At 42.5% G+C, this 12,784-nt stretch overlaps 2 protein-coding genes across 2 annotated transcripts; both read left to right on the forward strand.

The window, feature by feature from the left end:
• LOC116253269 (squamosa promoter-binding-like protein 8) lies at positions 1–7,212 on the forward strand. Its single transcript, XM_031628035.2, has 3 exons — positions 1–1,628; positions 2,932–3,050; positions 6,356–7,212. The coding sequence occupies exons 1-3, from the start codon at positions 880–882 to the stop codon at positions 6,871–6,873; spliced, it is 1,386 nt and encodes a 461-aa protein (XP_031483895.1). The 5' UTR covers positions 1–879; the 3' UTR covers positions 6,874–7,212.
• Positions 7,213–9,361: 2,149 nt separating this feature from the next.
• On the forward strand, positions 9,362–10,741 carry LOC116253023 (metalloendoproteinase 4-MMP-like). Its single transcript, XM_031627728.2, has one exon. It carries the CDS (start codon positions 9,474–9,476, stop codon positions 10,560–10,562), a length of 1,089 nt encoding a protein of 362 aa, XP_031483588.1. The 5' UTR covers positions 9,362–9,473; the 3' UTR covers positions 10,563–10,741.
• The last annotated feature ends 2,043 nt before the right edge of the window (positions 10,742–12,784 follow it).

Consider the following 12,784-nt stretch of genomic DNA (forward strand, 5'->3'; position numbering starts at 1 on the left):
GGAATTGCCTGCCATTTGCCCGCACCGTGGAAGAACCATTAATCCTATTATTGTGAAGGAAGAGTTTCTGGTCGCCATTGGGGAGAACGCCACTTCTTGATATGGAAGTTTTATCTGAGAAAGATCTGCTTCATCCGTGGCAAGACAGTTTTCTGAAGTCTAATAGCTAGAGAAGAATGCTAAAGAGGAAGTGGGGTTTATTCGAATTCAGGAAAAAGCACACTAAAGAGAGTTCTTTTAACTTGACCTGATGCTAAAAAGTTCTTTTTCTTTTTTTTTTTCTTTTTTTAAGATCAGATGGAACCATTTAATGCTGTTCCTCTCAAGTCTTGTCATCACGCCAGTGGGAGTCCACTGATTGACCCTCTTCCCTGCCTCCTCTCTCCCATCCTCCCTCTCTTTCTCTATATCTCTGGTGGTCGATCTCTCTAGCACAAACTGCTGAAAATGCACTCCCCATGTGGCCTTCCTTCTTCTTTTCTGGTCTCCCATCTTCCGCTACTGCTGTTGTTACAATCTGCTGCTTGGTCTCACGTGTGAACCAGTGGGTAGCCAATGAAGATGAAGTTGGCAGCAGGCTGCTCATAGCATGTCTGTCGACCAACCATCAACCTTCCTTACCATTGTGACCACCACCAGCACAAACAACCACTACCAGAACCAACACCACCACCACCACCAAGTTGCTGTTTCATCTTTTATTTTCCGCTCTCGCCGTTGTTTATCTTCTTTCCTCCTCTCTTTCTTTTTCTTCTATAGAGAGAGAGAGAGAAAGAGAGGGAGAGTATAGGCAATTGATTTTTTCTAGAGAACGGGAGAGAGAAATGTAAAAGTTAGATGGTTGTTATTATCCTCTGTGCATGAGAGGGAGTGAGGGAGATGGAAGGGAACGTGGGGAACAGAAGAAACGATCACCATCATGAAAGTCATCATCACCATCACGAGAATCACCATCATCACGACCACCATCCCCACCATCAGATCCCATGGAATTTCTCACAGGAGCCGAGCACCAGCATCCACCTCCCTCCCTTTAGTCAGCTATCTACCTCCTCCGCCTCACCACCATTGTCGTCCTTCAACAACCAAAACAACCATCACCATCACTTTGACGCCTTCCTCCACAGCCCGCCCTACCTTCCCGTCGAAGTAAAGACCTCCCAACCTTTCCTCTTTCCTTCCACGGACCTTCTCGACTCCGATTTTCCTCATCACTCGCCGGGCGTTCCCTCCGATTCTCTCACTCTCAAACTCGGCAAGCGCCACTACTATGAGAACGCAAGCAGCGGTGCTCTCGGGAAGCTAAGCCCGGCGGACGACCCGCATGTATCAGGCTTCTCCCTTCTGAAGAGGGGGAGGGAATTCCTCTCCCACTTCCACCTCCACCACCAACACCACCACTTCCAGCACCAACCATCGCTGGCATCATCGACGCCACAATCAATGCTTGCTTCAGGGGCAGCCGTCTTAGGTGCGCCGGTGCCGAGATGCCAGGTAGAAGGCTGCAACGTGGCGCTGATGGGGGCCAAGGAGTACCACAGGAGGCACAAGGTGTGTGAGATGCACTCCAAGGCGCCCAAGGTGGTAGTCCAGGGACTAGAGCAGCGGTTTTGCCAGCAATGCAGCAGGTGATCTCTCTCTCTCTCTCTCTCACACACACTCACTCTCTCCCTCTATGTATTAATTCTTTGGTTACAGTTGTTTTAGTTTGATACTGTTTCAGGGGTTTCGGTACCGAAGTTCTAGTCGTGATATCGTTTGAGGAGTTCAGTTTTACTTGGTTCGAGCTAAGGAATTCTGAACAGTGTTGTTCTTAGTCCATAGTTGATTTCTGCAATTTTTTCTTCTGCTGATGCTTCTTCAAGTTGTTGGTCTTCCATTGTTCTTTGTTCCGTTTCCAACAGTCTTTCGTGTCCCTTTTCTTTAAGCTTCCCCGACAGATATAGTTCATCAAGATAACGAAATACTGGATCTGTTTGTTGTCTCAAAATTTTTCCATACGGCGTTGTATATTATTTTTCGAAGAAATTTCATTTTCTAGCGTTAGAGTACGCTCTCTATTTTTACGGCTTTCTTTTCCTTTTACATGTTAATTGTTCGCTTTGTCCCCAACAGGAACGTCGTACCTCTTGACGAGTCGACGAGAGCCTCATGAATTTGGGGGGTCTTCCTTTTCTGGTTCACTGTCTTTGATGGCTGGGCTTTTTGGAAAGTGACTAGCGATGGGATTGCTCATATAAAGTCTTTTGCTTTGATCGTTGTGCTCTTGAATGGTGACTAGCTAGCCTTGGGATTGTTCAGTACATACTATTTCCTTTTTCCAGTTTTAAATGTCTGTGCAATTTGGTTTTGATCAGTTTCTAACCATCCGTTGCTGAGAAGCTCTGTGGGATTGACATTGCATCTTTCATGGCTTATTTTTTGCCGGTTCTAGTTCTCTTAGTTGGACTATTTCTTCATACCAACCACTTAATTTGATTGATTTAGCTCTTGTAACATTCGTTTTCTTTCTTTTGAAAAGAAACAGTTTCTTCCGTGTCATTCACGTTCCAATGCTTCCTCTGTGTCATCTGATTGCGATTTACTTCGAGATCTGCGGCAGATTTTCTGATATCATTTCTGTTTCGAGGCATCATGCTCCGTCATTACGATTATTAACTTTTTATCTTCCGAAATTCTGCGGGAAAGAAAACTTCCCTCTGCGTCATGATAAGTTTTTTATTTTTGTGGTCGTTTAGGCATTTACTGGTTCCAGTATATGACTTATTTTTACTTCTTATTCTTCGGGAATGAATTTCGCATACAAGTTGCAGGATCTCTCATTCTTTCATTTTCCTTAGAGAGAAAGTAACACTGGCTAATTTTCCCATTCTTTCATTTTCCTTAGAGAGAGTAACACTGGCTAATTTCCCTCTTCGATGGACAATGTAGGTTCCACGTCGTTTCTGAGTTTGATGATTCCAAGCGGAGTTGTAGAAGGAGGCTGGCTGGTCATAATGAACGCAGAAGAAAGAGCTCTTCTGACTCCACAACTAAGAATAGTTCTCAAGGTCAATTACTCGTCCCCCTAACTTTTCCCTGTTTACTTACAAAACAGTGTCGTCATTTTTTGTTCTTTGCATGCATGCATGTGCGTATGCTCTTGATATTCAAGTAGGTCCTAACTGAATTGCATTGAAGTTCATGAATTGTCTATTCCTATTTTGGCTGCACTTGTCTGTATGGTTTAGATTATCAGTCAGATGCTGCGCCTGTCTGTGAGCTATGAAGCATCCTCGAATTGCAATTAGAGAAGCCATTACCTAGAGATGTTTTAGACTATAAATTTCCTTTGCGAAGATGGCATGTCTGAATGCTGGGATTGCTTCGTTTGATGTTAGGGATATGTCATGCTATTACCGGACAAACTGAAGATCAGCTCGTTTACATGTATATATGATCCTTTCTATCATCGACAACTGCATGGACGTTGGATTGTATCGCAATGCTGATGACATTTTCTACAAAGAGTTAAAGTTAATGCTAATTAGATGCAAGACATTTAATTTTTTATACATCTTTATATTAGTAAATTAACTCTATGAAGCATTGGGACGTACATGCTGGAACTGAAGTGGCTTACAAGATTCGAAGGAGCGTCATTGTAATTGCGAGCTTCTTCCCTGCTTATGGCTGTTGCCGTGTTTCCTCCAAAAATGGGACTTTTAGTACCTAAAGCTCTAAACTGGTGGCGGTACTCCTATTATTGACTTCCATGTTAAGCTTTGCTTACAAGATTAATTGGGCTTATCACATTAATCATGTAATATGGTTAGTTTAATCTAGTTTTGTTGTCTGTCTCATGTTTGATTGTTCCGTTGTTTAGTCAGTAACGGAAACTTTTTAACAACACTGAGCCTTGTACACAAGCTAGAAAATTAAGGACTTTCCTGGATTTGTAAGGAACAAATACAAAAAAAAAGGTTCGTTAAATTATGGGATTGCCATTTTATGTTGGTCTCAGAATTTTGAAAGATTTTATTTCAGAAGTGTGCCTTCTAGCTATGAGCATCTCTAGTTTATACTGAAATTGTCAAAATATAACAAATATCTATTATGTATCTTATGTAGATGACGTTATTAAATAATATGGAGAAATGTAGCTGGTTACCTTAGTTGAAATGTGAGATATGATTAGATCATAATATTATCAACTAGCTGCTGTGGAGAATACTTTTAGACTATGAAGTTTATCAGGAACGGTATTCTTGACACTTACTCAAATTGCTTTGGCAATTAACATTTTATATATTTTCTGAAATTGTTTTCCAGCATGATGGATGCCTCCTGGCTCCGGTCGTGTTCATTCAGTCTTTTGTGAACAACTGCCTGAGGACATCCCGTCTCTAGGCCCGAAGTTTCTAAGTTCTGTGTCAATTCATGTGATTCATTCTAGGCTTCTTCTCCTTTCTCTTTGCCTGATATATTTGGAACTAAAACCAAACTACAGTGGTGAACACTTCCAGGTAATGATAGACTCTAGTACTTTATTATTGAGTGTCTTCCTGTGAATAAGCTGGTTACTGCCATTCAATTCAAGAGCCCACAACATAAATGGGATAGTTTTAGCGGTCAGTAACCACATCACGATTGGTTAGCAATGCAATTCCAAATCCTGAAAACGGTTAAAGCTCTAGATTGCATGATACCAAGAAATATTGTTCTCATGCTTAGGATACAAATGCTTTGAATAGTGTATGAGAAAATTTCTCTATAGCTCAAAGTCCCTTCCTGCTTGCCCTATGGATTTGTTGCGCAAGCGCATAATCACCATATTCTCATGCTTAGGACCTTCTTTTTATAACTGTTGTTTCTGCCAATGGCTAATGTTATTGTTGAGTACTTGTTACCTTTGCTTTATGTTTATTTCATCAATCTGTTGGTTATACCCTTAATAACTTACTACCCAACTGATTTTCATTGAAAAGGGAATAATGGGAAACAAATGAATTACCAAATATATGAACAATAGACTCATTTATTTATAATGTTCAAGTTACGGAAATACCATGTTGAGTATGTTCTCTTAATTGAATATGGTAGCTTGGCCGCTGAAAGTTCGAACCATCCAAAAGAATATATCTCAGTGTCGGTCCTTGCTTGATTGCTCTAGAGTGTGGAGGATAATCAAAAACTTTTGTTGATGCCCTCCTCGTTCACTGCTCGATACTGGTCTAACTGTGCAATGAAAATACTTACTTCTGTGGAATCCGTTTTATCAAGGGGCAGGAGATCTTGACATAACATCATGTGTCGTGTGTGTGTGTGTGTGTGTTTGTGCACTTGCGCGTGCCCTCACGCCTGTGTCTCTACTGTTCATGGCCGTGAAGGAATCAGCAGTTTATTCCCCTCATGAAATGCTGTTGCGGACCATATTTCTTCTTGGTCTTTCATGGCTCTCTCGTGTTGCTTTTGCTTTCTGCAGAGCTATTGCTTCTGAAGTGTTCTTGTACAGAGACTCTTTTCTTCTTTCCATCAAATTCTTTCTTTTCTCAACGTCGTATATGTAGAACTATTTTAATGGGTCATCCCCAGGTGTCACAATCCAGTTGTGATTTTGGATTTTTTCCCTTTTCTTCGGTTGCAGAAATTCGGTTTGAACCTGATTTTATTTTTCCATATATTTCAATGATTCAAGCCCAACCCTTGTGCGTTGTTAATCATGCCAAGATCTTGATTGTCTATGATCTGTGTCACATACACTGGATCCTGTTGGAAAATAGCACGGCTTCGGTAGTTGAGTCATGGCGTCGCGTTCGGCAACCATGGCTTCCAAGTTGCGTGATCTTTTGTCGTGGAAGCGGCCAACATGCATGTGATGGCGACACACCTGGTGCAAGTGGGAGAAAGCACAACGCACGCCGGCAGTAGAGGCCAATGTTGTGCCAATCGAGTGATGGTGATCTGACAGAGGCCGTGGTCAGATGTGTTTCCTCTGCACGCTACATGAGAGGATGAAGATTGGTAGGCCTTTGCTGGCCTGAAATGCTTCAGAAAAACTGGAGACATGAAAAACCAGTTAAAAATATCCTCATAATCAGTGGAGAAAGTTTTAACCGGAAACCTTTGTTTTTTCACGGCTGTGTGTTCGCCGGAAAACCTCACCCGGCCATGAAGCGCCTGACCTTAGGCTATAGATGAATTAAAAAGGGGCGGGACAGTGAAAAATGTTTGTTTACGACTTTTGACGAATCTGCCTTTCGCTGTCTCGGAATTACACGAAGGTGGTGTGGGACTGATGGTGTTGATTTCGAGACAGAAAGGGACTTAATAGTCTTTTTGTTCTGACCAAGCTTGTTTTTCCCTGGTGTGGCAGAAGGTCGAGGGGTAGGTGGCAGACTCCCGTCGGCTCGCAACACGTCGACGTCGTCATCAGCGGGACGTGCTCTCTCTCTTCTGTCATCCGAAAGCTCGCCGACGTGGTCCTCATCAGCAGCGGCAGCACCTGCCGACGACGACCTCTCCTTCCGCTCCAGCGCCGCCCTCCGGGAGCTCATCGCCGAGAACCGAGCCGCCGCGCTCGCCAAGCAGCTCGTCTCCCCGGACGACGGTCCCGTTCTCCCTCACGATTACCCGGGCCACGGCCAGGACCACCAGCCTTTGTTCATGCACAGCCGTGCAGCCCTGCGCCGCCACGACCAGCCGCACCAGTTCGGCACGTTAGAACCCCTCTCTGCGACCACTGCCACCACCACCACTCTTGAACTCATGCGGGCAACGCATGTGCAACCGCAGCACCCCAGCTACCAGCTTATGACGCCAAGGAGCGGCCGGCTGGGCGCCGGAGAAGACGAGGACTCGATCGAGTGCGAGATTTGGAGGTCGATTGAGTGACTGATGGTGGTTGTCTGATTCCTGGAGAATCGTGTATCATGTGCCGTTGGAGATTTTTCTCCTTCATTGCTCCCCTCTGTTTCTTATTCAAAATTTTCAGTCTTAATTCTGTTAGGCATTTGCTATGTTGATTTGGGGCCTTTTGGACAACGTTGTCATAACCAGCAGGATGGACACCAACCTCATGGATTCTTTGTTTTCTTTCCTCTTTCTCTGAGAACTCGCAACCTAACCATGAGAATTGGTCTTACTCTTGCCTTTATGCCATCAATTATGTTTCAATCGTATATGTATGTGTATATCCAATCTGAGAATTATGTAAATTGATGAGCCATTTGATCATGCTGTATAATTTGCTTTCTGTAATGCTCTTTCAAAAGGTATCCAATAATTGGTGTTTTGATTTTCAAAAATAATTTTATGTTGCGTCAACATAATCACCAAAAACAATCGATTACTTTCAAAATTCTCTCGGAGGAAGTAAAATTTTCTCTATTACCACCTACAAAAGCAGTTGTGTACTGCTTGTGAAGAACAAAGATGAAAAAGAGCCATGTTTTAGTTTGCAAATAATTTATCGACCAAACTTGGTGTGGTCGCCAACCTGAGTCAACTTCAATCTAACATGGGTTGGTGGTAGAACCAATTCCGTAGCGATCGGAGTAGTTGAATCTTCACCAAATTGCTGCCGGAGGGCTGCAGTTTCCGTCACCGTCGGCTCACTAAATTACAGTATCCAGTTAAAATTTCCTTCTTTCATGACACATATCAAAGTTAGAGGCTGTCGTTTAGTGTGTATGAAATTCTTAATTACTAGAGGAAACTGCTCTTGCTCTTAGGCCGAGAGACTTTCTTACCTGCCTGGTGACATAAAACTTCGAGATTACTAGAGGAAACTGCACATTGCCTGATGCACTTCTGTTCATTCATAATGCTTTCTTGAAACTTGTCTGTGTAACGAGCCGTTCTGTGATGTATCATGTATGTATAGGAAGGAATCGTTTGGAAAAGAAATCATTGGGAGAAGTTATCGCATTTTGATCAAGGGGTCAAATGTTTTGGGCTGGAAACTGTTTCATGGGACTGGTGTGCTTTCCAAGCCGACTGGATGCTGTAACCATCCACGTTTGAGTCTCGCACACGGACAAAAGTTCCCCATGATAATAACCTGCTCATTGAGAACACTAATTCGTCTTTCTTGTGACTAAATATTAGTTGATTATGACGTGAACCTGATTTCTAGATAAGTTAATGCCAGTTTTGTTGGTATCGTTTTTGTCTGCAAAAGTGACACAGAAAATCACATCGTATCGGTTCGGGTTATTTTTGTTGATTAGATACGGTAAATTGATTCAAACTGTTCAACGATTCTTAAGACTCCACGCGATCGAGTCTAAAGCACTACCAACCTGCAGCCTAAGTTTTCTCCATGAACACTTTAAAAGTTTCCCTTCTTTAGTCTCGGATCAGTCTCGCTGCACGTTGGCGAGGCATACTTAAACCCTGTTTGGCTGGAAGAAACTTGTTCTTGGATAATTTATCGTAAGAAAAAATGTCAACCAACCTCAGCAGCAACCACACCAACAGCAGCAACACCGCCCACACCAACTACAACGACACGTATCACTCTCATCTAATCTAAGCAAAAAGTCCATCCGCTCCACTGACCAACCAGCTCCACCACCATTTCATACCTTCAATAGAACTAAACAAATTAACCTTATTTACTATAAAGTAATGTTTAAATTTAAAGAAACGTTTTGACAATATATATATATATATATATATATATATATATATATATATGAGGATTTCCATGTAAAGTGCAATTTTTCTTTGTAACTGTTGAACTCTCTTGAGGATTACTACTAAACCCCCATTATGAATATAATTCGTTTATGCCTTAGTCAGATTGGTCAGCTGTGGATATAAGGCAAGTCAATGTAGAAGTTGAACCAAAGTGGGAGACGGGAGGAATCCGTGTGGCTTACGTCCTCGCAGTTAGTTTAGTGGAGGTGACGGCTCATGGATCAACCCACTCCCCTCTCCCAATTTAAATATGTGGAGATAATATTTCCATCCACCCTCCCGTTTTTCTGCCATAATCACCAAGGCGGGGCTCATTTTCAAGTATTTTGCTCAAAAGTCTCACCCTTTTGCTGCTAACTGCCCAATGGGCAGCTCGCTCTTTCGTAGCTTGATTGTGTGAAACAGGCTTTAATGGGGCATCGTTTCTTCCATTTCAATGAACAAACAGTTTTCAGCATCTACAAAACAATGGAGGAGAATTAGAAGGCCTCTTTGTGGAATTATTATCTCCAAATGGTACCCAAAACGAGAGTTACAATTGGGCTAAGTCCAAGTTTATATATCATAAGATCCAAGCGCAAATGTCACATCCACGAGTCACTGTAACTTATTATGTAAATGTTACTGAATAATTATATAACAAGTTAGATGAACAACTTTTGCTAACGAGAAACCTCTCCCTCCCTATCTCTCTTTGTCAAGCATGTTCTTCACTTGGGCACGTCTCCTGGGAGGAGTTTTTAGCCAGACGGTCTCCTGGTTTAACGGGAAGCGAGCAGCGCTAACGAACCATGTTTCCCCTGGCGCTGCTCTGCCTCTCCCTGCTCCCCCTCTCCTGTCTCTCTTCACCGGAAATCACGCCCCCCTCGCCGGAAAACATCGTCGCCGATCAGCTTGCTCGCGCGTGGAACGAACTTCGAAAGTTTCAGGATGCACCACGCGGCAGCGAAGTCCCCGGGATGTCAAGAATCAAGCAGTACCTTGGGAAGTTCGGCTACTTTCCGGCGGGTGACAGTTCCAACTTCTCCGATACGTACGACGAGAACCTCGAGGCCTCGCTCCGCTCGTATCAATCCAAGCTGGGCCTGCCGGTTACCGGCAGTCTGGACAGGTCCACTTTGGTTCAGATGGTTGCCCCTAGATGCGGGGTCCATGACAACCACGGCTCGGGCTCGGGCTGGTCTGGCCTGCCCAGACGGTACGCCTATTTCCCGGGTCGGCCTAGATGGATGCCTGGTCGCACTCAGCTAGCCTACTGGGTCTCGCCGACGGACACGACCGACTACTTAACTATAGACGACATCCGGCAGGTAGTTGGCCGAGCCTTTGCCAAGTGGTCGGCCGCGATCCCGATTGACTTTATGGAGACCCGGTATCTGGAGGATGCCGATATCCGGATCGAATTTTACGAGGGGGACCATGGGGATGGCGAGCCGTTTGACGGGGTGCTGGGGGTGCTAGCCCACGCATTCTCGCCGGAGAATGGCCGGCTGCACCTGGACCGGGCCGAGACTTGGGCTGTGGATTTCAAGTCGCAGAAGTCAAAGGTGGCTGTGGACCTGGAGTCAGTGGCCCTGCATGAGATCGGGCACCTGCTGGGTCTGGGCCACTCCTCGGTCCGAGACGCGGTCATGTACCCGAGTCTGCTGCCCAGAACAAGAAAGACCGAGCTGACCGCTGACGACGTCGAGGGCGTCCAGTCACTGTACGGGTCAAACCCCAATTTCGACCCGGCTTCCCTCCAGACCGTTGGCCAGTCCGTTGACTCCGATGCTCCTCCGGCGTCTCATTCCCATGCGATTTTTCTCCTTCTTCTCTTCTTTTCCATTTATTTGTGCAATTTTTCTAGGAAACATTATTTCGATTTTTTTTTTGTTTAGCTTTTGATTGGTTCTGTAAATCTGGAAACGAACACGTGTCACGATCAGTGGTGTAAATTCGAGGATATTTGGCGCTTGATTTGTATACGTTTGTGGGAGTTTTTAAATGCTTTTTCAACTTGCATTGAAGATATTTTTCCGCGGTGATATTTAAATGCCGTTATAATCAAGAGCTTCGTGTCTTCGTCGTCATTATCTGGAACTTAACGTGAGAAATGTGTTGTTTTTACATGTATGTATCTCATCCTGTGAACCAAATTGAAGTAAATCCTTGTCTAACTTAATGGAAATCTGATCTTTGGTGCTTCTCAGATCCTTCAGAATTAGATTCAAATTCAGATTCTGATATGAAACTCGATTAGCATCTGATTCCAACTTCATGCACGAAGCGGATCTAGTTTATTCTGGATCTAAGTTTGTGATTGGCATCAAAGAACTGGATTCCGACAAATTGAACCGCAATCAGTTCACAGAGTCTATTTTAGAGACCTAACTATAAAAGCTCTGTTCTCAAGTTGAATATTAAATGTGCAAAACCAAGGACAGATTTTAGTAGTCAGATTAGGTACAACTTAAATTGGATTAGGGATTTAAGATTTGGTATCGAGTTCTACACACTTAACTGAAGCTGGACATATGCATTTGTTTGATTTTGAGGTAGTTTGGTTCAGATTGGGAAGTAGGCAAGGGATCCAGACCCAAATCCGATAAGATTGAACCTGTTAAAATCATTTGCACCCAAATCTAGCTTCATAAAAAAAAACCTGCAACCGTTAAGATCTCTCAATGCATTTGACGGTTTATCTGTTCTAAGTAGGGACGTCAACGGATCGGATATATCCATAATCATATCTACTTTTTCGGATATTCAAATATTCGGATTCTAATTCGAATAAAGAAAAGTCATATCTGAATCCGAATCCAAAATCCGATTTTACAATCCAAATCTGATTTTTAATATCCCAATCTAGAATATCGGGGCTCCTCCCCCACCCTCACCCACCCACCCACCCACCCATCCAGAATGGTAGTTGAAGGATAAAGGATAAGATCAAATTATGAATGAGATTAACGAGAAGCATGACGAGGAAAATCCAAGAATGAAAGAAAGAAACCAAGTCGCCCACTCCTATTCAATTGATAATGAAATCATTAAGCCAATAACATATTCTAACCGACTAATTAATGACACCGAACATCTTTTACATGCCCATCTACACGACCATATACGAAACATCCCCAAAATCTAAATACTTGAACTTGTTTTCTATACATTTAAAATCATGTATCTCATCTAAGTTTATAAAATGCAAATTTCCTTTCTGAAAGATGCATATAATCATGTGTATGTACATTCTCTCAAATGATGTGACTATATAAAAAAATAATAATACATGATTTTGGGTCATCTCAATTGACGTTACTTTGTTGTGAGTATATATAGAAAAGTGCCGCTGATATGACAGGGTAATTGACTAATTGGACGGCACTGATCTGAAAGCAACCAGATTTGTTATGAAATGTATAAGCAACTCACCAAAAATTTGGTGACAACCAAAACGCCAAAGTTCACACTGTCGTAAAATGACGCGCTCAAGTTTTTTAATGGTAAATGATATGATCCACCAAATCTAATCAGCTGTTAAATCATCATTTTATTCACTTAGTAAGGTGGACATACCTAAACCTCGAATATACTTAAGCTTCATTTCTCCTAATCTTGGAACATTTTTAAACTGGCTTCCACCTAATATATGCATTAACGCATTTGACTTGAGTTAAGGAGGGAAATACGAAGTAATGTAAACCCAAAAGTTTGTTTTAAAGGAATTTTGCTTTTTTTGTTAATCTCGTTCGCTTAGCTTCGTTTTGTGCTAATCTTTATTAATTTGAAGGAAGAAATCGATATATTATATTATTATGTTTCGGTTTTTTTTTTTAATCAAAAAAAAAAAATCCCATGCATGTAATGAACATTTCACACACACGGAAATGAGTGGTATCTGATTAAATTTGTTTATTGAAAATTTCACCAAGCTTGCCGAGCAATAGCTTGATGAAAAACATAGCTGTTTGCCTATAAAGTGCAAAAAAACAAATGATAGAGCTTTTCACGAGAAAGAAAAGGAGATGCATCCCTTCGTTTCCCTTTTAGTAATGAAATTATGACGAAGAAAGGTAGAACAAAATCTGGAAAAGAGTAAAAAGGAATGGTAGAATTA

The sequence above is a fragment of the Nymphaea colorata genome, chromosome 4, assembly GCF_008831285.2.
Source record: "Nymphaea colorata isolate Beijing-Zhang1983 chromosome 4, ASM883128v2, whole genome shotgun sequence".
NCBI classification, from domain to species: domain Eukaryota; kingdom Viridiplantae; phylum Streptophyta; class Magnoliopsida; order Nymphaeales; family Nymphaeaceae; genus Nymphaea; species Nymphaea colorata.